Below are 26,962 nucleotides of genomic sequence, written 5' to 3' on the forward strand. Positions count from 1 at the left end.
ACACACAGAGACATGTACAAAGCTCTCCCTCGCCCTCCTTTTGGCAAATCTGACCATAATTCTATCGTCCCGATTCCTGCTTACAAGCAAAAACTAAAGCAGGAAGTACCAGGGACTTCATCAGTACGGAAGTTGTCAGAAGATGCGGATGCTTTGCTAGAGGACTGTTTTGCTACCACAGACTGGACTATGTTCCGGGATTCATCCAATGGCATTGAGGAGTATACCACCTCAGTCACTGGCTTCATCAATAAGTGCAGAGACGACATCGTCCCAACAGTGACCGTACGTACATATCCCAACAAGAAGCCATGGATTACAGGCAAGGTCCACAGCGAGCTAAAGGCTAGAGCTGCCGCTTTCAAGTAGCGGGACACTAATCCGGACTCTTATAAGAAATGCTTATTAGCAGACCCCCATAGTCTCAGTGGCCAAGAAAGCGAAGGTAACCTGTCTAAATGACTACTGCCCCGTAGCACTCAGGTCGGTAGCCATGAAGTGCTTTGAAGCACTGGTCATGGTTCACATCAACCCCATCATCCCGGAATCCCTAGACCCACTCCAATTCACACACACACACACACACACACACACACACACACAATTCGCCCCAACAGATCCACAGATGACGCAATCTCAATCGGACCCCACACTGCCCTTTCCCAACTGGACAAAAGGAATACCTATGTGAGAATTCTGTTCATTGACTACAGCTCAGCATTCAACACATTATTGCCCACAAAGCTCATCACTAAGCTAAGGACCCTGGGACTAAACACCTCCCTCTGCAACTGGATCCTGGACTTCCTGATGGGCCGGCCCCAGGTGGTAAGGGTAGGTAACAACACATCTGCCACGCTGATCCTCAACACTGGGGCCCCTCAGGGGTGCGTGCTTAGTTCCCTCCTGTATTCCCTGTTCCCCCACGACTGTGTGGCCAAGCACAACTCCAACATCATCATTAAGTTTGCTGACCACCCAACGGTGGTAGGCATGATCACCGACAACGATGAGACAGCCTATAGGGAGGAGGTCAGAGACCTGGTAGTGTGGTGCCAGTACAACAACGTCTCCCTCAATGTGAGCAAGACAAAGGAGATGATCGTGGACTACAGGAAAAAGCGGGTTGAACACACCCCTATTCACATCAATGGGGCTGTAGTGATTTTCAAGTTCCTTGGTGTCCACATCACCAACAAACTATCATGGTCCAAACACACCAAGAAAGTTGTGAAGAGGGCACGACAACGCCTTTTCCCCCTCAGGAGACTGAAAAGATTTGGCATAGGTCCCAAGATCCTCAACTAGTTCTACAGCTGCACCATCGAGAGCATCCTGACCAGTTGCATCACCGCCTGGTATGGCAACTGCTCGGCATCCGACCGTAAGGCGTTACAGAGGGTAGTGCCCCAGTACATCGTTGGGGCCAAACTTCCTGCCATCCAAGACCTATATACTGGGCAGTGTTAGAGGAAGGCCCCAAAAAAACTTTACCCCCACCTACGTGTACAAATGACCTTTTTAGTAAATATTTTCTTAACTCTATTTTCTTAACTGCATTGTTGGTTAAGGGTATGTAAGGAACCATTTCACGGTAAGCATTACACCTGTTGTATTCGGCGCATGTGACAAATAACATTTGATTTGATATGACCCCCTTTCAGACCTCCACTTATTTACACCCCTTTGTTATATCATGGGGTCTGTTTTGTATTTCAAATGAGGGAGGTGTTAAACACTAGAAGTATAAATTAATTTACTTGATAAAAAGCAGAGAACTATTCACACAGACCCAACGCCTGTATTTTGGTTACAGGGTCTGAAAATGCAGGAATCATGACTAGGTCTTTAGTGGGGTTCAATTTACCCTGTTTTTGTTTTTTACCCCATTCCTCTTTGAGATATACAACAAAGCAGACATGGTAAATTTGTGGGATGTTGGTCTGTGTATGAAAGGGATAATGTGAAGCAGTCGTGGTCGTTCTACAATAAATATTTTTTTACAGTGTTTTACAGTGTTTCAGTGCCTTTCAGTGCCTTTCTCCAAGGCAGGTTGAGCTTCTGACACCATGGTGTGATGTTACTGGCTATTCAACCCCCTCCCCCGTATCCCTTTGGCTACAAGGAATGTGAATTCCAGTCCTAACTACCATTACAATGCTATTGCCAACCTTTTATATTTGTTTACCAGAGAGCTAGCCACCATGCTTGTTAACCTTTTAGTTTTATAAACCAGAGTGCTAATAGCCACCGTGCTGCTAGCCCATTAGCTTTCTTTACCAGAGAGCTAGCAACCATGCTAACCTTGTAGCAAACCAGACAGCTAGCCACCATGGTAACATTTATCTTTGTATACCAGAGATAGCCATTAGCCACCATGTAAATTGTTTAGCTTTATGTTACTGTTATTATTCTACTTTGAAACAAGGAGGTTTACGTGTGTGTGTGTGTGGGGGGGGGGGGCTTTCTGTGCTTAGGGGGAGGGGGAGCAGTAAAGTCCAGTGCACTAATGAAATACAATAACTCACTTCGCTGTAGCTCTGCAGTGAAGGGTTTTTATGTGTGTGTGTGTGTGTGTGTGTGTGTGTGTGTGTGTGTGTGTGTGTGTGTGTGTGTGTGTGTGTGTGTGTGTGTGTGTGTGTGTGTGTGTGTGTGTGAGCGAGCGAGCGTGTGTGACATCCTTCCCAGAAGGCTCCCAGGCTCCCTAGTCCACAACCCATTTCACACACCTTCCATGTTTTCCTTCCTCTGGTGTGTGTATGTATTTGCTGGGTTTATGTGCAATGTTTCTGTTTACGTGGGTGAGTGTATGTGTGACATGCATGCATACATAGAAGGTCAAATATGTGTCATTCTCTCCTGTCATTGGCAGTTGTACTATCACATACCATAGGGGCGGCAGGTAGCCTAGCGGTTTGGAGTGTTGAGCCAGTAACCGAAAGGTTGCTGATTAAAATCCCTGAGCCAGCAAGGTGGGAAAAATGCCCTTCTGCCCTTGAGCAAGGCAGTGGACATTGATTTAAGGCAGCTCACCCCACCTCTCTGATCCAGGCTGTATCACATCTGTCCGTGATTGGGAGCCCCATAGGGAGGCGCACAATTGGCTCAGTGTCGGGTTTGGCCAGGGTAGGCCGTCATTGTAAATAAGAATTTGTTCTTAACTGGCTTGCATAGTTAAATGAAGGTAAAATATGTATATATTTTTTTAATTCAGAGGGGTTGGGTTAAATGCGGAAGACACAGTTCGGTTGAATGCATTCAGTTGTGCTAAGTATCCCCTTTCCCTTCCCTTTCCCATAGGAACCTGTCTTTCTTTTCTTCTTTTAAAATAGTAATGCTTTATTGGGACCTGAGAGCTGAACACAGGGAGCAGAGAATAGAGCCTGGTCTTGGCTTTATGACTTTATGGTCAAGGGTCACACAGCCTGCTTAGTGGGGTCATAAACAGTTATAAAGCCTGCATAAATGGTTACAATAGCTAGGAGGACAGTGGTTGTGATCAGGAGTGGATTGGGGTGGTGTCTGTGCGTGACTCTGTGAATTACTTGTCCCTAAAGGCTTCCTTTGGTTCTAGAATGTTCTGTGTAGAATTTACAACCCTCGCTAACGTGGTAGCACACCTATGATGCTTTACACCTAAACACATCTAGTTTTTCATGTTTCTGTGTCAAGTGCTTTCTGTGTGTTTGTTGTTGTCAACGTGTGTGTGTTGTGTTGTCACTCAGGCCCATGGAATGCCTAGAGAATATGTGTGTGTGTTTGTTTAACTATGCTTATGGGTACCAGAGGACCTCACACAGATACTAAAACAAGGAAAATTCAGAAATGTTTAGTCCCTACTAGGATTGTGTGTGTGTGTGTGTGTGTGTGTGTGTGTGTGTGTGTGTGTGTGTGTGTGTGTGTGTGTGTGTGTGTGTGTGTGTGTGTGTGTGTGTGTGTGTGTGTGTGTGTGTGTGTGTGTGTGTGTGTGTGTGTGTGTGTGTGTGTGTGTGTGTGTGATGTGTTCTTGGAGGCTATGAATCTGGGGAATTGGGGAATCTACTCCTCCTGCTAGTGGATCCTGTGTGGGTCAGTCGATAATATTAAATCCATTCCAGGTGTTATGTAATCCACAAGAAACCCCAGTCTGTGTGTGTGACACATTGTTACAGCCGACATGATAGTGGTGGTGAAGTCCCTTTAGTAATTGTAATGTAATCTATCTACAGTGAAAACATGACACCACTGTTCTCTCTGTAAGTCTCATCTCAACATTGCAACCATGCTTGACACAACAATGGTCAAAATCCTTCAGCCAGTTTCTGTCTCTTCCCAGAAAAGCAAAACTTTATTTTGTGTGTCTAATGATCAATTAGAATATGTAATTAAAGGAATGCTGAATGCTCAATTATGTTGGTTTTTTCTCCATATTGAAACATCAGTCATTTTTTAGTTAGTCAAATCTATTTGATGTCTTTGAAAAAAGGGAAAGGAAAAACAACATGATAAGAAGAGTGAAGAGCAGATGTGTTTTAGGATCTAATGATCAGGATGATTCAGCTCATTGGTTGGAGATGGAAGACTTTCTCTCCTGTCTGACCCTCACCCCTCCATCTATACGCAGCTGCATTCCATCCTTTTGTTCTGCCCTCCCCTTGGAGAGGTTGAAGAAGGGGGTGGGGGGAGGTGTGGAAGGGCTGGAGGAGGAAAAGAGAGGGATGGAGCAGAGGATAAAAGGAAAGCAGTAGCATAAAGTAAAGTGTGTGTGTGAGTCATTATATCATGCCTCCCCTGGGAACGTAACCATTATTGATGGATTGATTGCTGTTCCCACCCCCCTCCGCTCTACTCACATTGGACAACATTGATCCCTGTCGCTCTGGGATTTGTCGCTCAGCGCATATTTAATTAGTCTTTTGTTACCAATCACAGTGTATAGGAGTTTGGGGTAATTCTAATGGTTACGTGTGACTATCAATGAGTCAGCATTAAATCATTTTTTAAATATTATATTTAAATATAATTCAATGTGTTGAAATTATAGATGTATCAATGCATTTTGTTATGATCAGTTGTTGATGATCTTTTTGGAAGTTTTCACTTAGTGAGTCAGTTTCTTGAAACCAAATATCAGCTTATGTGTGTGTACGTGTGTGTACTAACCCTTCTTATTGGTGTATGGATCCATAAAGCCCCATATAGCCCTGTCTTATCTCACTGTCAGCCCTCTGAGCCTGAGGAGGATCAGGGGATGTGTTCAATCAAACTGCAGCATTTACATGTCAACACGCCTCATAGTCAATAAAAAAACATCTCCCAATGGTTTCGGATCTCTTACACTCACCATGACAATTAATGCGTAACATATTAAAGCACTTAACCCATTAGAAAACTATATATTATATATTTGATCATGTTTTGATAGCATGATTTAATGAACTCTCTCCCTCTCTCGTCTAGGTGTTTCTGTTTTTCTGTGAGACGTGCTCGGTGCCGATCTGTAGGGAGTGTAGTGTGGGCAGACACGTGGGCCACAGCTTCGTCTATCTACAGGATGCTGTCCAGGACTCCAGAGCCATCACCATCCAGCTACTGGCCGACGCACAGCAAGGAAGACAGGCTGTACAGGTGAGTGTCTGCGTGTGTGTGTCAAATCGAATAAATCCTATTTTATTTGTCACATGTGCCAAATACAGCCTTACAGGGAAATGCTTACTTACAAGCCCTTAACCAACAGTGCAGTTTTGAGAATTTAAGAGAATATTCACAAAAAAAAAAGTTGTAAAAAAAGGAACACAATAAAAATAACAATAACGAGGCTACATACTGGGGGTACCGGTACCGAGTCAATGTGCAGGGTTGTTTTTGTCCCAGCACCAGTTTAGAAATGTGGGATATTCTGCATATCACCCACACACTCCTATCACTGTAGCATGGGGTTAGACATAGCCAGCTGGCCCTGGGAGGGGGTGGGTTGCCTGGGGTGACGGGGGTAGGGGATAGGACTGGGGGTCAAAGGGGAGGGAGTGGATAGGGGGAGGAGAGGAGGGGAGGGCAGAGAATGGCATTTACGCAAGTTACGCATGTGAAAGAGAGGAAGTGAGGGGGAGGAGGTGAGATGGGGAGGATGAGAAGAGGAGAGAGAGAAGAGGGAAGGTAGCAGGCCGAGGGGAGGGGAAGAGAGGGGGTGAAAAAAGAGGGGAGTATAAGGGGAGACGGGTAAGACGGAGGAAGGGAGAGAAGATGGGTGTTACTGATTATGCTAGATAGTATCTAGTCAGCCATGGTGTTGATACCCATGTCCTCCCACACAGCCACGTGTTCACTGACAAGCAGCTGGCTCTGAGACTGAGAAAAATGGTATCCAATTTTATTGGTCGTGTACATACATAGATTTGCAGATGTTATCGCAGGTGCAGTGAAATGCTTGTGTTAGCTCCAACAGTGCAGTAATACCTAGCAATAATAAGATAAACAATACACACATAATAATCATTTAAAAAAATGTATATATTAGAACGGTCAAAACTTTTACACATAGTATTCTATTCATTCTATTTCTATGGTTCTAGAAAATCTTTACTTTATGAAACGTTGCCTTTATTGTTGTACAGTGTTGTGTTATTAGTTTTTGAATTGAATAACATTGCTTGTGAACTTCAGAGCTGTAACGATTTGACACATTGGCTTTGGCAACTACAAACGCATACTAGTAGTAGTCATGGCCCCTGCTCGAGAGTCTACACATTCTGGGTGATGCAAAACAATGTCATCATCTCACTGGTTTCTTCTCGGGCGAGCTCTCATTGGCTATGTCTGATTACCGTTCTCAAAACTTGTCTTTGCAGATCTCACGCTACAAGAGTATTGCAAATTTTGTGTCGATAAAATCAAACGTGTTTGAAAATATTGGGACATCAAAGATGAGATCTGTAGCCCTCAGATTGCGTCTCATTAAACGAGCGTCGATGACGGCCGTTCGCACCGAGTAGGCAACGACATGGGGATTTTGTCTCCAATCTCAAAAACTTGTCTGGGACAGCTAAATCGGGGCCGACATCGTGTAGTGTACACCTGGCTTTACCCTTGTCAGGACTCTGAAACACTATCTAGTCCAGCAAGCCAAGGTTACATTATCTACGTCATAAGAAGAGTCCACATTATTGTCACTCTACAACTAGTCCCTCTCTTTATATCCTGATACAGACCTCGTACAGGCACACACACCACCTCTGTACCAGAATAGTTCTGCCCACTCCACATCCATTATCTCCTCTGACCTCTGACCCTGGACTTGTAACCTGCTGGTTGGCTGGAGCTGCCTTACGTTGCTTTCTGATTGGTAAATTTTACCTCCTGTGTCCCAAGCTGCTGCTGTATTGGCCACATATACCATATCAATGCTTAACAGTTGAATACATTTTACATGAAATATATATTTCTGTTATTTAGCAGACACTCTTATCCAGAGCAACTTACAGTAGTGCATGCATACATTTTCATACTGGTCCCCTGTGGGAATGGAACCCACAACCCTAGCGTTGCAAGTGCCAAGCACTACCAACTGAGCCACACAGGACAAGGACCACATACTGTATCTCCCAGTTCATTAATTCAATGTCATTTGAGTTACGCATTTGAGCTTAAAATTAGTCCTAAATCTCCCTCTCTCTCTCCTATTACTCTCTTGCTCTCTCATTCTCCCCCTCTCTCTTCCCCCCTCTCTTTCTCTGTCAGTATTGATGAAGCCATTCCCCTCCTCCCTTCCTGCTGTTGTCTCCAGGGGTCCTGATATAGCTGAACCTTTAGCTGCCCGTCCCAAACGGCCAGCGGGAGAAGAAAGGACCCTGCTGTCAGGCTTTGTTCCCCAGGGTGTGAGTCTTTAGCCATGGATCAGGGGTCAATGACCTCAGGGGGATTTAGGTGACCTTTGACACCCCACTCCTGGTGATGTCACAAAAGAGCCCTTCCCCCCAACAGTGTGAGGTCCAAATCACCCCTGACCCCCCAAATGAAGGAGGGAGAGGTACAGACTGATAAAGGGGGAGAGAGTGGAGGAAAAGAGTGATAAACAGAGGGGGGAGAATAAGGAGAGGGGGGAAAAGAAATGGAGGGAGGGAGAGAGAGAGAGAGAGACATAAATGACTAACAATATACAAAACATTAAGGTCACCTGCTATTTCCATGACATAGGTGAATCCAGGTGAAAGCTATTAAGGACACCTGCTCTTTCCATGACATCGACTGACCAGGGGAATCTATGTGAAAGCTTATTGATGGATTGTGTATGTGGAGGGTAAATGGGCAAGACAATGAATTGAAGTGCCTTTGAAAGGGGTATGGTAGTATGTGCTAGGTGCACCGGTTTGTGTCGAGAACTGCAACGCTGCTGGGTTTTTCACATTCAACAGTTTCCCATGTGTATCAAAAATGGTGCACCACCCAAAGGACTTCCAGTCAACTTGACACAACTGTGGGAAACATTGGAGTCAATATGGGCCAGCATCCCTGTGGAACGCTTTAGACACCTTGTCCATTGAGGTTGTTCTGAGGGCAAAATTGGGGGGTGCAACTCAATGTTAGGAATGTGTTCCCAATGTTTGGCATACTCAGTGTATACCAGTAATATAGAATTGAATGTGTTTGAAAATTATTTTCCATACATTTTCTATTAGGTCCCCTTGACGATTTTTACCACACTATTTTAACATTTATGCAGTTTCCTTTAAAATGTAACCCCTCATCAGTGGTGAGGGTAAAAGGGTAAAAAAGTGGAGGGTAAATGCTTTTTACACACCTTTTGTATTTGGCGCTAGCGTTTACCTACCTTTTGTTGAAAAATGCATTGAAAATATAGGAAGCATTACTTTACTCACAGTGAACGGCAATAAGTGTTTACCCAACTATTTCTCTGATTTTTTTTTACCACTACATCACTTCCCCTCATATAGAGTGAAAACAACATGGTGGTCAATGTGACACTACTCCCTCTACTACTTCACATCTTCTTACTCACTCTTCGACTACAAAGGCCACTGCTCATGTTGAGAAAGAGTTGGGAACTACCAGCAATGTTAGGAGGGATGTAGTGTCATTGTGTTGTGTGAGGTTATGTGCTATTCCTGACCCCCAGATATCCTGTGTCCTGTCTATTTCCTGTATTTTAGTATGTCATAACAGAGCAGGTGCCTTGTCACATAAGAGGGTGATGATGTGTCATAGAGTGTCTTTAAATGGGCACTGCAGTTGCTACATCCATTTTTGGACTTATAAATGAATGATATGTACCCCAATGATTCTTGATATAACAAATAAATAAATGCTTCGTGAGCTTAGTTCAGCTGTCACACCCCATCAGAACTCAACATATTGGATTGTTTTACTCCAACGTTTGTAAACAAAGTAAATGTAAACCAACATTGTATAGCCTCAAAACATTGTTACATCTTTTGATAGCATGGATGGTCAGTCCTTGCATCTACAGCTTTGTCTATGCTTTTGAGAGAGTTTGCATGTCTCCAGCCCCATCCCTCAGCTTTTTACTGAACGCTTTGTTATTGTTTTAACTGCGGATTACACCTTTAAATCATATCTCCTGGCCACTTCCTGTTTCCTGCATGATGTAGTTGATATTCCTGTGTGGAGTTGACTATGGACCAACCAGGAGGAGGTGTGTGATTGTTCAAACCCCCTGTTATATTCTATTACCTCTGCTGTAGCTGAGTATATGAAGAAGTGTGCTATTTATGACCTTGTTGGTTCTTTTTCATTTGAGAATGAAGCAAGTCCAGTGGTGTTGTATGATATTTCTAACCCTATCATGTTCCCCTGTTCTAGCTGAGTATGGAGAAAGCCCAGGCCATAGTGGAGCAGGTAGAGATCAAGGCCAAGGTGGTTCAGACAGAGGTGAAGAACATCATCCTCAGACACAAGAAAGCCCTGGAGGAGAGAGAGTGTCAGCTACTCTGGAGGGTAAGCATCTTCTTTTCTCCATCTGTCTCTGTGTGTCTGTCTTCTCTCTCTCTCTCTCTATCTCTATCTCTCTCTGTCTCTCTCTCTCTTTCTCTCTCTGTCTCTCTCTGTCTCTGTCTCTCTCTCTTTCTTTCTTTCTTTCTCTCTCTGGCTCTCTCTCTCTTTCTCTCTCTGTCTCTCTCTCTTTCTCTCTCTGTCTCTCTCTCTGTCTCTCTCTCTCTCTTTCTCTCTTTCTCTCTCTCTCTCTTTCTCTATCTCTCTCTTTCTCTCTCTCTTTTTCTCTCTCTCTTTCTCTCTCTCTCTTTCTCTTTCTTTCTCTCTCTCTTTCTCTCTCTCTCTCTCTCTCTCTCTTTCTCTCTCTCTCTCTCTCTCTCTCTCTCTCTCTCTCTCTCTCTCTCTCTCTCTCTCTCTCTCTCTAGTTTACATGGTTAGAGAGCTGGTTTGACAGGTGTTCAGTCACTGTTTGACAGACCTGTTTTAAACAAAAGGTGTGTTTCTACAGTAGACATGTTATGAAGTAGGAATCACAGGAGGTTGTTGGCACCTTAATTAGGGAGGACGGGCTCGTGGTATTGGCTGTGGAATAGTATCAAATACATCAAAAACATGGTTTCCATGTGTTTGATGCCATTCCATTTGCTCCGTTCCAGCCGTTGTTATGAGCCGTCCTCCCCTCAGCAGCCTCCACTGTTGGGAATCTGTTCACACCTCTAGACACTGGTTCTACATGTCTGCATACCCACCTAACGGTGTAGGGGAGTATTTGCATGTAGCTGGAATGTGAGGTGTGGTATGTTGGATTTTTACACGTGTTGCCTGACACAGGTATGACCATGTGGCCCCAGGCCTCAGAACCAGGAAGCGGGGACCTAATTCTCCCTGTCCACTCACATGACTTACGACTTTACTAGTGCTTTGTGTGTGTGTGTCTGTCTGTGTGTGTGTTTGACTCAGCCAGTGTTTACGAACCTCTCTCTTTACCTGGCCTAAATGCAGAGTGAAACCTGACCCATTGAAGATTCAATAACAAACCGAGTAAGCTGTACCCGGTATCTCCAGACTCTGATACACAACTCTATCTGACTCTGAAGAGGAAGTCTTGGATTTAGAATAAAAATGGGCTGCTGTTGGAGCTCAATAATAAGATATATCAACTCATGTGAAACCCAGAAAGCCAGTGGTAACATATGCACATTCTCACAGACAAGTTAAAGGAAAATATCATTTGATTTAAAGGGAAATGCAACCATTTTTATCTTCATATTCATCATCTCCAGCACTACCATCAACATAAGTGAAAATGGCATGTTTCTATGTTTTGTAGAAAAAAAGATAAAGGAAGATAAATGTTTCCAACAACATAATCGGTGTACATTATGTGATTTTAACCAATTATGAGTAAGCCTTGCTTACTAATTGCTATTTACACATTTGGGGTTGTGCTGGAGATGATGAATATCAAGTAGATTTTTTTTAAAGACCCTTTAATATGTAGAATACTCATATTTGTGTGAGCGGGTATGTTTGGTTGTGTGTGTTCGAAAGGTTTAGGGGCTGGCGAGAGGAGATCATGGTTTTAATCATATATTCAAAAGGACACTTGCTGGCCTGCTACACGTGCACACACACACACGCACACGCACACACACACACACACACACACACACACACACACACACACCCTTCATGTTTCAACCTGTCAGGTGTGGACCCATAGCTTTAACCTGATCCTCACCAGTCTACCATTAAAACCAACCTTTACTCATAGCCTTCCGCTAGCAGCATTAAAAGCTACAGCTGCTGACGGCGTTTGTGTGCGCATGTTAGACCTGGGACGATAAACCGAAAATGACCTTAAAGGATCCCTTATCACAGGCATTTTGCTGATATCGTTCATTCAGTAGCCACGATAAGTAGCCTATACTAGAGAAATGTGACATTTAAAATAAATGCGTTTGCTAATATGGGTGATTGTTGGGCCAATTTATGGCTACAACCATCAAACTAGTAGTAGTAGTAGTTTTTTTTAAAACTGTGGTTTATCACTTGTCCGTATCGCCCAGCTTGTGTGTGTGAGGTCAGAAGATAATAGAGGAGGTTTTCACTTACCTTGCTCTCTCTTTAAAGCCCTCATATATACCCACAGAACCCAGCTTCACTTTTCTCTCCTGATAAAGTCATTAAAGGCTAACCCCGTTACACACACACACACACTCGCTCCTTCTCTTAGAAATCTAAGCAGTCTTTTGTGTGTGTGAGTGCGCGTGGATGACTGAGGGAGGGAGAAGGAGCACACCTAAAGAGGAGATGGTGAGATTTCTGTTGTGTGGTTTAACCATCAATTGTGCACGCATGTGTGTGCAAGTCTGTGTGTGTGAGACAGAAAGATCCAGGTTGGGGGCTCCCTCCCGTCTCCGTAACAGGATTATCCCTGATTCAAACCACACTTCTACTTCCAACAGGGTCTAACAAAGACCCCCTCTCTCTTTTAGAGCCCCCTTTGTCTCGGCTAAAAGGCTCTATTTAACATAGAACCAGACCGGCTGGGGGTTTAGTCCTTCTCTTTAACATAGGAAGAGGTTGGCCTTTTGTTAAGTTTTGTGTAGTAATGTTATTACCCCCCCCCCCCCCCCCCCCCCCCCATCCCTCCTTCCTCTGTTGTATGGCCTTTTCAGTCAGTAATGTCACTGTATTACCCTTTACAGACTTTACGGTGTGTTGCCTGTAAACAAAACAAAAAATCTGCCGTTTTTTAGAGCCCAATTCCTACAGTCCCATTTTTACCACATGACACCTTTTATATCTCCCTTTCACATGCCGGGTCGTATAGGACGGGGAATAGAGTGGCCCGATGTGGGGGGACGCCTATTTTACTAAAATCATTGAATATACACAATCCCAAAGATATCCATTATTCATTAGTTTAGGCAGGTCCTAAGAAACATTACTGATAAAAATGTATTTTCAAAAGAATAGAATGGCATATTTTGAGTTTGATGATGTTACTGGTGTGTGAAGCCTATAGGCTACATGGCTCCGCAATGCACATGAAATCAATAGTTATTTTGTTTGTTAAACGGACAAGACACAGTTAGGCTCCCCTGATCACAGTCGGTGGTGGGACAAAGTACTCAATTCTCATACTTGAGTAAAAGTAAGGATACCTTACAAGAACATGACTCAAGTAAAAGAAAGTCAGCCAGTTAAAGTCGAAAAGTAGTTGTATTCTGCCCTCACAAGAGTCCCCTTCTTAAGCTCAGCAGATAGATAAACTCGGTACAGCTACTGTGTTGATTTATTGCCACCACTTCGTAGATACAGTAATAGTGACTGAAATGAGCAAAACTGAAATATAGAAAGAAAAGAACAATGAGTATGACTTATTGTGTGCTAGCTGAATACTAGGCTTAATTCTCAATAATAACACAGCATGTATTTGTATACATGTTCATGAACACAGAAATATGCAGCATTATGCATTAAATCGGATGATTCCCCAAAACATGACAAGATCAAATGCACTGAACAGATATCCATGTGGCTATCAAGTCTGCAGTGCCTCAATGTGACTTTCACAATTTTGGAATGTAGACCATTTTTATTCTACAGGATTTAGCGTATTAAACGAACAACACACATCAACACAGGATAGTGGCCCTCAAGTGGTCAACAATGGAATCACACGATAGCATAAACGAACTCAAACCCAACTACAAAGGCCAGAACAATTGTGTTTTAAATATACTTAAGTATAAACATTTTATGTAGTTGCTAATATATACTTAAATATCAAAAGTAAAAGTATGAATCATTTTTAAATCCCTTATATTAAGCAAATCAGACGGCACAATTTCGTTTTTTTTATTTTTTAATTTACGGATAGCCAACACTCAGACATAATTTAAAAGCAAAGCATTTGTGTTTAGTGAGTCCGCCAAATCAGAAGCAGTAGGGATGACCAGGGATATTCTCTTGATAAGTGTGCGAATTGGACAATCTTCTGTCCTGATAAGCATTCAAAATGTAACGACTACTTCTGGGTGTCAGAGAAAATGTATGGAGTAAAAAGTACTTAATCTTCTTTAGGAATGTAGTAAAGTAAAATTTGTCAATGATATAAATAGTAAAGATACCCAACAAAACTACTTAAGTAGTACTTTAAATAATGTTTACTTTACACCACGGATCACAGTCAACATACATGTTTTATAGTAGGCTAAGAATATAATAAAATATACCGGATCAAATACAAAATAATATTTCCCCCACATAACGTCACGACAATCTGTGAAACCGAACCCAAGGCAAGCCCATGCGTTTTTGATACACGTTTCATCTCTTTCCTACTCTTACTCAGCTTTGTTTGGGAGTGGGCATAGGGTCTTACATTCAATCAAATCAAATGTATTTATAAAGCCCTTTTTACATCAGCCTAACCCCCAGAACAGCAAGCAATGCAGATGTAGAAGCATCATCAAGATACCAATAGAAAACAATAGCAATCTGTATTTTCAGAAGCATGTGCGTCTAGTGTTCATATTTCACAACCTCTGCGGGATTTTGAAGTTGCCTATACACAATCGATCAAAATAATAGACCTACACTTGATTTAGGCTACATTATTGCATGCTAAATGTTTCTGATCAGCGATTAGATATTTTTCCAGCCAGAGAATTAACCAAATATACAGACGGACATTCAGTGAAACAAAATCACACTGATGATTAAGACAAGTCACAGGCTTTTGGTTGAGAGTAGTCCTAGGTTACTAAGCGACAGAGTGAAGAGCAAAATAATCCACTCGATATACTACAAAACATGCTGGAAAAATGTTCTGATGAGCAGCACTTACCTCAACTTAGCTAACATTTCCACAGCCTAGTTGTAGCGTAACCAATATCCAATTGGAGATTCCAGTGATGGATTTATCAAAACGAGTCCCCACGCTTGTCTCCAAGCAGAATAAAACGGTTCTGAAATAGTTGAACACACACTGGTATGCTATTTTTTTCAAATGTATTGTAACAATTGGATGACTTTTGGAGTTTCCGTAAGCAACAATTAGATGCCTTTATTTGCATTAGCCCACTTTATTTCAATATTTTCATCAGTGATATTCATCCCGCAGTAATTCTTTATTGATCCATCCAGTTGTGGTTAAGAAAACAGTGCATGTGGTGGGCTATGCAAAGAGATGGGTGAAGTGACATGCCTTGCAAAGTTTAGAACTGGTAGGAATACAGTAGTAACGGGCGCTGCCTAGCAACCATCAAGAGCGTAGTGCGTGCCAATTTTGCCTCGGCATTACGACTCCATTTCATACTAAGCCGTAGGCAGAACTTTACCACAATCACGACTAGGTCGGTTGGCGGCAATACCTTTCATTTATAAAGAGATGTCAGGATGCTGAAGATAGTGGGAAAATGCCTTGGTTTGAAAGGTGTGCATGTGTTCCACAGGTCACTATAATCTGTATACTGATTTACATTCTACACTGTTTGTCATTTAGAGCAGCGGTCTTCAAACATTTCTTGCCCAGAGACCCCCATCCAGGCAAACTAGCTACCCAGGGATCCCTGCCCAGGCAAACCAGCTACTCAGGGAACCCAATCATTTAGAGCAGGGGTCTTCAAACATTTCTTGCCCAGAGACCCCCATCCAGGCAAACTAGCTACCCAGGGATCCCTGCCCAGGCAAACCAGCTACTCAGGGAACCCAATCATTTAGAGCAGGGGTCTTCAAACATTTCTTGCCCAGAGACCCCCATCCAGGCAAACTAGCTACCCAGGGATCCCTGCCCAGGCAAACCAGCTACTCAGGGAACCCAATCATTTAGAGCAGGGGTCTTCAAACATTTCTTGCCCATTCATCCTCCTCTCCCCTGTAACTATTCCCCAGACCATTGCTGTAAATGATAATGTGTTCTCAGTCAACTTACCTGGTAAAATAAGGGTAAAATAAATAAATAAAAATAATAATTGCTGCGGGTGCTTTTTCAAAGCCTATGTTAGTGTAATTAGCTTCAATGAGTGTCATTTACTCAATATTAGGAGTTGAGAAATGAAGTGGAAATAATATCTCTCCTATTTTCTACTCTAGGTATGTCACTCTGTTGCTATCCCTATTCATAAAATATATATGCAGTAAATCATACCCCTGATTGAGAGCAAAACCATTTTCACACTACTGGAGGTTGCCCTTACCCAATGAATGAATCTCTCTCTTTACCCTTCTCCCACCCTCCCTCCCCTCTCCTGTTCCCTCTCCCAGGTTGAGAAGATCCGCCAGCTGAAAGCCAAGTCTCTGTACCTGCAGGTAGAGAAGCTGCATCAGAACCTGACCAAGCTGGACAGCACCATTGCAGCCGTCACTCAGGTATGGGAGAAGTTGCATGTCCCCCTACAGGGGGGACGCAAGGCGACCAAGTTTTAAATACAATGTCCAAAGGCATTAAAGTCATTATATGGTGTCTGTGTCTCCTCACTTCATAACTTAACATCAGGTGCTCGACGAGGGCCGTCACCTGGACGTGCTGCTGGCCAGAGAGCGCATGCTGACCCAGATCCAGGAGCTCAAGTCTCTCAGAGGCCTGCTGCAGCCACAGGAAGACGACAGGTTCATGTTCATGCCTCCAGACCAGGTAAATAACCGCGTTATGTTCACTCCCCCTGACCAGAGGAGAGGGGTTAGAGACATGTGGGCTCTCTGTGCACTCTGAGCCAATGTTATTGACTGTTACAGTAATAGTACAACACTGTTGCCAAATTTCTGGTCTCTTTGGACTAATGAAATTATTCACTTGTCTGCCAATTTCTTGTACATAATTTTTCTGTATCCACTCGTCCATATTATTGATATGATATCATTATTATCTCTCCCAGGCCCTGTACATAGCCATCCAGTCCATGGGGCTGATCAGTAGCGGAGCGTTCGCTACCGTCACCAAAGCTCATGGAGAGGGCCTAAAGACCGCACTCCGCGGCAAGCCTGCCTCCTTCACCGTGATTGGCTACGACCATGACGGGGAGCCCCGCCTCTCGGGCGGTGACGCGGTGTCAGCAGTAGTGATGGCAGCAGTGGATGGTAACCTGTCGGCTGCCGAGGTGTGTGACCACCTGAACGGGTCATACACAGTCAGCTATCTGCCCAAAGCAGAGGGAGAATATCTGGTGTCAGTTCTGGTCTGTAACCAGCACATCATGGGTAGCCCCTTTAAGGTAAAATGTATATTATTGTTTTAGTTACAACAACCAAATAATATATATAACCATCGTAAGCCAGTGGTTCCCATGCCTTTTTTTTAAGGAACTCATTCCGTCTTTCAACTTACTCTTGAAAGTTGTAATAGTAGAATGCACAACAGTCATTTTCGAAATTGGGCAGTGCATCATCAGTTCCTCTTGTCATGTCAGCTAACATTTTTTAGCTAGGTTTTTTAACCCATATATTGTGTAGTAATATTTGAGTCTCTCAAATATCACATGAAAACACATTAGACATGGCAAAATGTATCAAATTGCAAGATGCAAGAAAATTAGCTTTAAAACTGCAACATTTTCTCTGCACCCCATAATAAAATGTGTAGAATTGCAGGAAAAAAGCTTTAAACCTGCATAAGGTCCTCTCTGCCAACAAGAGGGGTGTGAACCGTATGTATCATGAACTGTGCTTGTTCCCATAGAAATAGACGTGGCTCATGTGCGCGCACACAGGGGGGGCTGGTATGTTCCCCAATGCTGGGAGTTGGGCCTGAGTGAAAAAGTTGGGGAACCCCTGTCTTAAGCAACAATAGAATAATTAAACTTTAACATTGCAGAAGGTAATGTAGAATGTTAAGTTAGAATGTTAACATTCTCCCTGCTTGTGTTCTAAGGTGCTGGTGAAGTCTGGGCGGAGCTATGGCGCCCTGGGGTCCCCGGTGTCTGCATTCGGTGGTGAGGGGGAGGGGGAGGGGCAGCTGTGTCGCCCCTGGGGGATCAGCGTGGACAAGGAGGGATACGTGGTCGTGGCCGACCGCAGTAACAACCGCGTACAGGTGGGTTTCATTCATTTCATGTCATGGATTGGTTTGGTGTCAGCTGTAATCCTAAGGAGAAATGTTGTTTCTATAGTGAGAGCTGAAGGATTGCGTGTACAGTGGCAACCTAATATCAAGTAAAACAAAAAAAATGTCCTTCTGCTACTACTCCTATCGTCCAGATCTTTAAGCCGTGCGGTGCCTTCTACCACAAGTTTGGCTCCCTGGGTTCTCGCCCCGGTCAGTTTGACCGTCCAGCGGGCGTGGCATGCGACAGCCAACGCCGGATCATCGTGGCGGACAAAGACAACCACCGCGTGCAGGTGTTCACTTTCGACGGGCAGTTCATGCTCAAGTTCGGCGAGAAGGGCACTAAGGTAGAAACTCTCAATCAAATAAAATCCAAATCAAATGTTATTTGTCACATACACATGTTTAGCAGATGTTATTGTGGGTGTAGCGAAATGCTTGTGTTTCTAGCTCCAACAGTGCAGTAATATCTGACAAGTAATATCTAACAATACACACAATCTAAAGTAAAGGAATGGAATTAAGGATATATAAATATTTGGACTAGCGATGTCAAAGCGGCATAGACTAAGACATGAGAATAGGATATAATACTGTATATACATATGAGATGAATAATACAAAATATGTAAACATTATTAAAGTGACTAGTGTTTCGTTATTAAAGTCTATATAGGGCAGCAGCCTCTAATGTGCTAGTGATGGCTATTTAACAATCTGATGGCCTTGAGATATAAGCTATTTTTAAGTCTCTCGGGGCTCAGGTCAGGTAGCTTACCCCCGGTGATGCGTTGGGCAAACCGCACAGGGCGGTGCAGTTGCCGTACCAGGCGGTGATACAGCCCGATAAGATGCTCTCAATTTTGCATCTGTAAAAGTTTGTGAGGGTTTTAGGTGCCAAGCCAAATTTCTTCAGCCTCCTGAGGTTGAAGAGGTGCTGTTGCGCCTTCTTCACCACACTGTCTGTGTGGGTGGACCATTTCCGGTTGTCAGTGATGTGTACGCCGAGGAACTTGAATCTTTCCACCTTCTCCACTGCGGTCCCTTCAATGTGGATGGGGGGGTGCTCCCTCTGCTGTTTCCTGAAGTCCATGATCAGCTTCTTAGTTTTGTTGACGTTGGGTGAGAGGTTATTTTCCTGGCACCACACTCCCAGGGCCCTCACCTCCATGTAGGCTGTGTTGTCATTGTTGGTAAACAGGCCTAATTGTTGGAGGTATGCATGGCCACGCAGTCATGGGTGAACAGGGAGTAAAGGAGGGGGCTGAGCACGCATCCTTGTGGGGCCCCAGTGATGAGGATCTGCGAAGTGGACGTGTTGTTTCCTACCTTCTCCACCTGGGGGCGGCCCCTCAGGAAGTCCAGGACCCAGTTGCACAGGGCGGGGTTCAGACCCAGGGCCTCGAGCTTAATGATGAGCTTGGAGGGTACTATGGTGTTGAATGTCTAGATATAGTCAGTGAACAGCATTCTTACACATGTATTCCCCTTGTCCAGATGGGATAGGGAAATCACTCCACACACACACACACACACACACACACACACACACACACACACACACACACACACACACTCTTACTTACAGTATATACACACAAACTTTAGAGCTGAACTAATAATGATATTCTACTCTACTCTATTGTAGAACGGGCAGTTTAACTACCCCTGGGATGTGGCGGTGAATTCTGCAGGGAAGATACTGGTCTCTGACACCAGGAACCACCGCGTCCAGCTCTTTGGCCCTGATGGGTCCTTCATCAACAAGTACGGCTTTGAGGGCGCTCTGTGGAAACACTTTGACTCACCGCGCGGCGTCGCCTTCAACCACGAGGACCACCTGGTCGTCACTGACTTCAACAACCATCGTCTGCTGGTGATCCGGCCGGACTGCCAGTCTGCCCGGTTCTTGGGCTCAGAGGGAACCGGTAACGGGCAGTTCCTGCGTCCGCAGGGCGTGGCTGTGGACCAGGAGAACCGGATCATCGTGGCTGACTCGAGGAACCACCGGGTGCAGGTATTCGAGCCCAACGGGAACTTCTTATGTAAATTTGGTATGCAAGGGAGTGGCTTTGGACAGATGGACCGCCCCTCCGGTGTTGCCGTGACGCCTGACGGAGTCATCGTGGTCGTCGATTTTGGAAACAACCGCATCCTCAAGTTTTGAAGGGTTCTAATAACTTTTTGCTTTCTTTCTTTTTCTCGCTTTTTTTGCTCTCTGTGTCTCAGTTTGGGAGAGGAAATAAAATAGAGGAGGAATCAACAGACAGACACACAGAGAGGACAGTTTAAACAGAGAGATGAACAGAGCAGACCAAAATACTTTATTACGAAATTAAGGGAAAACGGATTTGTTGATTATTGTTTGTATTTCTTTACATTTAGCTTCAGATTGTGGTATACTGTATGACAAAGGGGACCACTAAGATGATTGATAATCATTAGTGAAAGTGACAAAAAAGAGATCCGTAATTTCTATTTTTTCTATCTCAACTGCTCAAAGCTCTCTCGCTAAACTCTCCTCAAATCGCCATCTCAGGGACTTTTCTCACTTTTTCTTGAAATATTGAACCCACTGCTCCACCACCTACCTCATCTAGTTCTTTATGAATGTACTCACACTCTCCGAGCAGAGGTCTAGTCCGTCAAGTTTTACAAAGAAGAAAAGAAAGTCTACCTCAATACTGAATTTTATTTAAAGAGCAACATAAAAATGTTTTTTTTTATATATATATATATATTTGCACAGGATTAATAGGATTCATGCTGTGCATCTTGGGTAATGTGTTTTGTTGCTGAGACACTCGGATGCTGTAGTTCTACGCTGCATGTTTAGTTCTGGTTATAGAAGCCCGACCTGACCTGTAGTGTAGTCTAGAGCGTTCAGTGGTGTCATTTTATGTTATCTAGATTTAGGGTAGCTTGTTAGTTAGTAAATCTCTGTTTAGAATTGCCCCCTCAACTCTCAATGTGTAGTGTCATGGCACTGTCAAAAGAAGAAGAGAGGGTTTTATGTAATGCCAAGCCTGTTTAGACTGATTCAGCGTTAGTTAGTTAATTAGTTAGTTAGTTAGTTAGCTCAAGCCACAGGAGGAGACTGATGTTGAGGTAAAACTGATCAGTAGAATCAGAAGAATCTCCTTGAAGCTTTACTGGTTTATTGATTATAGATCGCAGCGGAGCTGGGACAGATGCAGTTTGATGATTGGTTGGAATCACGAGGTAGTCATTGTTGTGGGGAGATTGTCCCTGCTGTCCCAAATGATCCTATTATCAATTGACTATTGTTGATTCCCCTGTCAGGCATCAAAGTATTACAGGAATATGTTCACGATTGATTAAGCAAAGCATGCTGGATCTATATACAGTATAAGAAAAATTATGAAAATGCAAAAAAAAAATGAGTGTTTGTCTACTCTGAAACAGAGGGCCCACCAAAGTATTTTAGAAGTTGATCTGGAGTTATCAGGATGTTGTATCAGTTATTGATTAGGAATCGTGTCAGAGTGACATCTTGTTGTGAATGATGCAGGTGGAGAACGATGCCTCCATAAAGAGAGCATCTTGAGTAACTGTCCACAGGACGTGACCGACAAAAGTGAGAGCTAATAAGAGATCAGGGTTGGATTGTGTGTTGATTTGTGGGGCATTCCGATTTGCTCTTGGGGCCTAGAATTGAATCTAATCCCCTTGTGACGTCACTGCAAAGCCCCTCCCTATTTATTGATTTCCAGTCTGGAATGCTGGAGAGAGAGAATGTTCCGGAACATGTGCATAAAAAAAGTTATTGAAAATGTTTTTAAACCATTGTCTTAAACTCAGGGCCGTGAGAGAAGAAAATCTAAAAAGCAATTGAACATGTTTAATTCACTCACAAACTTCATCTGAAAGTTTCAGTATTGATTATTTTAAACCCAAGAACATATTTTAGAACAGTAATCTCAGTAAGAAATATGCTAACATGATTGCAATTGCTAGCTAGATAGCTAAAATGGTTCCCTAGCAACAAACATCTTAAGATTTGTAAGAAGATATTTGAGAAGTTCGTAAGAAAATCATTACATCTTAAGATATTGTTGAGGAATTGCACTTACGAACTATCTTATGAACTTCTTATTTTCTTTCTTAAGAAGCTTCTTAAGTTTTTGCGTAAGAAGTGTTTTGTGAATCTGGGACCTGACCTCCAAAAGATGGAGGTATATAGAGCCCAGCTAGTGGAGTCAACCAAAGATAGAATTTCTGCACAACGGCCACCTGTAGGTTTGGCATCTAAAGAACTACAAATTGAAAGAAACACTTTGTTGTTTAATCATTAGTGTTGGAGGTCTAAAACCCTCCAACTCTCACCAAAAGATGCATTCAAAGCACTGTCAATGTTGTCAATGACAGTCAGGTGGGGAGAAGAGGAATATAGGGCCAACTGTGGTGAAATATTATTAACATTCACACAGTACTGTAACATCTTGTTGAGACAAGAATCCCAGCCATATAAAACTCAATAGGTTTATGTAGCTTTGATTTTGAAGTACTTTTCAGGCCCACGTCTGAGGAGAACGTTGTAGAAAGGTCTGAAACCAGACCATATCGCACAGCAACCAAAGAGTATCATCTGTGTGTGATTTCAGTCTAGCATCACCACCTATGTTAACGTGACACTGACTCATAACTCATATGACTCATAACTAGCATCCCTTATTAGCATTAGCATCTCAGCCTACACAACCATTGAGCGCTAACAGATTCCTGATTTATCACCTCTGAGGTGGAACTGTTAGAGTGGTTGTAAATACCCCTTTCCCTTGTAAAGTTAGCCACTCCCTTAGCATATCCTAGCCTAGCGGCATGGGCGCTATTAGTGGGTCGCTGACTGAACTTCTTACCTCAGAAGAAAGAGTAGGCCTGCACTTTCCATCCTAATTTGCATCAACTTACACATCTCTTCATTTACCTCAACATATATATACCTCAACTTTCATATTCCTCACATTTACTCATGTGTATCTCAATTCTAATGTAGCCTACCTCAACCAGTAACTTGCATATACATACTGTTACAGAACCTACATTCTCAGACCTCATCAACATACAAATGTCATTTTGCAAATATACCTCAGCACACATTTGACCTCACACTTGAAATGCCTCATGTTACATACAGTACACATAGGCCTACCTCTCAAGTATGTTGACTAGTAACTTATAAACATAAAGTCTCTCTTATGGACTGTATACCTTAGTTTCACTTTACTTTAGTTTTTAACATACCTCATGTTACTTTTACCTCAACTCACAATTTAATACATGTTACCTCACCTGTCAGACCAAAGATCTCCATTTAATTTGAAATTACAAGTTACAAATGGCCTTCTCTTCACACTGTGTCCATGAGTGGGTTGTTTAGAAGTGTGGTGAATTATGCCTTTTAATCATATGGAGAAACCAAATAATGCAGATCTGAGAATTGTGCCAAAAAGATATCTGTGAGAGTTTGGTGCCAAATGGAGTTGGCATCAGAATGACACTGTCATAGATGGAGAATGTCATTGGACCATTATATCCTAGATATGTGTTTAGCGAATCAAAGCAGTTGGGGACAGATCCCTGTGCTTTGATTGGATGCACTTAGGAGGGCTGGCCCCCTTTTGCTTTACCTCATTTTGCAGATCAGCAGAGCTGTAACCAACAGTGAGAGTGATTGTGATGTCACTGTTGGCTGATTGGCCTTAGAGTCTTAGTGATGTCAGAGGCACATGATCATGTAAGATCCCCCTTGTCATTTGTTGCCATGCGTTAGCGGGAGAGGGAGTGTTCTCTCTAAAGAGTTAGGACCTCCATCTTACTCCCCTTAGATGTACAAGAATGACCTCGAATTTCAGCACAATACACCATTTCTCCTCAGTAAGAACATTTACAAGTGTGGACTTTAGAGTTAGCGTAGTGTTGGTTGAGGAGGATAGTAATTTATTTTGAGATGAGTCTAAAAGTCAAACTCTTTGACAATGCAAAACTGGTGTATAGGAACACATTGAGTGAATAAGATGTTTATTTCACATTAATAAGCCTGTTTATTACATGTTAATACAGTGGAGACGTTAGCACATTAAAGGGCAAGTGAGTTGGAGTCCCCAGACCCTGCTGCTTAGAACCCACAACCGCTTCACCGATATGATCTGTCGATGGGTTTCAGTATTACTATATGAAATGTGTAGTCTGCATCAATCTTTTTTTAAATTAAGTTGCAGGAAATCAATCTTTTTTTTAAATTAAGTTGCAGGAAATTCTATCTTTAAGATCCTTAGGTCTTCACTCTTAAAGAGGAAAAACATGTATTTTAAACTGTTTTGTTCATTGTTTTTATTTTTCATTTGTTGCATTCTTTCAAAATTCTCTACAGTGAACCAACGTCTCACAGATAAATGGGTGTTGTAAACTCAGATGGGTGGGTTACTGAATCTGGATGATTTTATCATGATTATATAGCCAAAGATGTGTGTGTGTTAGGAGTACATTGGATGTATTTAACCTTTTGACCTTTGCGAATGTATTTCCTATAACCAAGAGGCTCTGCAGAAGCCAATCAGTGCTCGACTGGCCATGTCTTGAATCCTGAGATGGGAAAAAACAGCTCAACTCGCCATCCCTTAAAACAGAGATGTAGCAGAGCCAGTTAGTACAACAATAACTTGTAAAGCTGCACAGTCAGCTTTTTTTTTAAACCCCCCCTCCTCTAGTGTTTTTTGCAACCTCATACACTATCTGTGAAAAGAAGCTAGGTTTATTGACAAGTTTAGCTGCCTAGCATCGCTAGAATCGCTTGATTCCCCCTCAATGATATCCGGGAAGTGTGGTGATGTCTTCGGAGGATGTGATTGGTCGCCTGTACTCCTGTTGGGCGGGGTTTTTATTGGCCTGTGGTTCTGTCCACCATTTTGTTTCAGGCCTCTCTTAGCATTAAGAGAAAAGAAAAAGAAGAGAGTTTTTAAAAGTGAAACTGCACCAGCTGGAAAGTCTGCAAGGTCTTAGACCTCTGTCAATGATTGTATCATCTTTAAAGAAAATAAAAATATGAAAAAAAATTGAAAGATAAAAAATAATAGAAACTCAGGTAGTTCTATGTCCCTACCCTGTGGGTGTCACAGTGTAACATGTCTCCCCAGTGATGCGGGTGTCACAGTGAAACATGTCCCCCCCTTGTGATAATGTAGTGAACCTTTCTGTTATGACCTCAGTACTGGTCTCATTGGTCACGTTTCAGGACATTCTTGTTTTGCATTCGCGCTGTGCAAACGATGAGATTTCTATATGGTTCCTGTGCTTTTAAACACCTCTACAGGCTTTGTGAGATGTGCAGCACGACTGTGGTAAAGACGGGCTGGAACGCGACCAAAAGTTCTATGTGTGTGTCCGTTTAGCATAGTACACATTAGTTTTCAATCTGGAAAAGAACCGTATAATTTTTGGGGGGCTTTTTGGATAATCTCCCTCAAATGTACTCTTTTATTTTCATGTTTTATTTTTGTTTCATTTTTCAATTGTTTGATTAACACAAAAGGACAAATACTCCAGACCACACGACTCTCTGCGACCCTTTTGGAATGTCTTTTTTTAAAGAAAAGGGTTTGTTGGGAGTTCATGTTGATTTTCGATCACACCCTGTCCGTTGCTAGCAGGAACACAGGACAGGACCTATACTGTACTACCAACCAATCAGAGTCTGGAGAATTAGAACGGATGCCACATTGTCATCCAATATTCCATGCCAATGATGTTCCACTGAGTTGCAATTTAGAATGTTACTGTCATGGAGCTTTTGTGACAATATGGCATCTTTAAGAATTTTAAGTCTCAGTTTATCAACACTTAGACTCTCTGTAAGCCTATTCCTCCAGGGCTTAGTAATGCACAGCTAATTCAACATCACAGCTTTTAACAAGGAGTTGTCCTAACAACTTGTCTAGATAAAACAAGGAGTTAACGGCTAGAGAAGTAGCCGTGTCTTAAAATTGTTTTACCCTGTTCTGTCCTGTATCCTGTGTGCGTCAGGTAGTGTGTGTGTGTTTGTGCGCTGCATCGTGTTGTTGAACAGAAATCCACTGAATGTATTCTCCTCTCAGTCCACGAGGTAGGAGGAAGGCAGGGACCAGCCAAGTTTAGATGGGTGCTGCTGGCGCTTCTATATGTGTGTGTGTGTGGGGGGGGGGCGCACATCCATGAGTGTTTTGTGTTGGTGTACTTTCGTGTGTGTATGTGCATGCGCATACCTGTGTGCGTTTGTGTGTTTCCCCCTTTCACACTGTGGTTGGTGTGGAAGTGCCGATGTCAGGTCTTCAGTCTAAATATGGCAAAGTAGACTATAATATATCGGTTACCTGCTACACTCTGTCTTCTGTGGACTTTAAACGTTTCCTATGCAGTTATTTGGTTTACACTTAAATAAACTTGTATTTCTTTGATTTCTGTCTGGAGCTCTTTTTTTCTCATAAATTGCAAGCTATCTCATGATTAAGTGAGAACGTTTGGCCATTGTTATGATTATTTATTGTTATAATTAAAGAATATCCTTCATCACAAACACTCATGGAGGAATCTCACCCCTTCTGGAGAGAAATGAGAGCAATGGAGATACATTTCCTCTTGTGCCCTCTATTGTTCCTGAAGCAACGGGGAGGACAATGACCACATCAGTCCAACTCCTTGGTTTGCAGTTCTCTAAAAAAATGTTTTGCTCAAAATGAAGACAGAAATCTCATCAACTCAACTGAGCCCCTACGTTGTATAAGAGTTAGTATCCTTCTTGTTCAAAGCGATCCTTGAACTCTGGTACCCTCTCCTGTTGTGCTGCAGGGGACAGAGCTGCATGCGTGCAAGGTCATATTATTATGGATGTATGTAGGCTGTGCTACTAATCTCATCTCTCTCTCGCACAGTCATGTATAAACCATTCCTTTTCCCTGTATCCCCATT

General features: G+C 42.9%; 1 protein-coding gene across 1 annotated transcript in view; it reads left to right on the forward strand.

The window, feature by feature from the left end:
- Window positions 1-26,451, forward strand: part of LOC110496482 (E3 ubiquitin-protein ligase TRIM71) — a 46,980-nt gene extending 20,529 nt beyond the window's left edge. The window contains exons 2-9 of the mRNA XM_036953074.2: window positions 5,440-5,607; window positions 9,817-9,951; window positions 16,222-16,326; window positions 16,454-16,591; window positions 16,833-17,168; window positions 17,825-17,986; window positions 18,151-18,345; window positions 19,647-26,451. Of these exons, the coding sequence (XP_036808969.1) occupies window positions 5,440-5,607; window positions 9,817-9,951; window positions 16,222-16,326; window positions 16,454-16,591; window positions 16,833-17,168; window positions 17,825-17,986; window positions 18,151-18,345; window positions 19,647-20,165 (1,758 nt within the window). The 3' untranslated portion in view covers window positions 20,166-26,451. The remainder of the gene's footprint in view (window positions 1-5,439; window positions 5,608-9,816; window positions 9,952-16,221; window positions 16,327-16,453; window positions 16,592-16,832; window positions 17,169-17,824; window positions 17,987-18,150; window positions 18,346-19,646) is intronic.
- The last annotated feature ends 511 nt before the right edge of the window (window positions 26,452-26,962 follow it).

The sequence above is a fragment of the Oncorhynchus mykiss genome, chromosome 18 (assembly GCF_057628025.1).
Source record: "Oncorhynchus mykiss isolate SJ-2025 chromosome 18, ASM5762802v1, whole genome shotgun sequence".
Classification (NCBI taxonomy): Eukaryota; Metazoa; Chordata; class Actinopteri; order Salmoniformes; family Salmonidae; genus Oncorhynchus; species Oncorhynchus mykiss.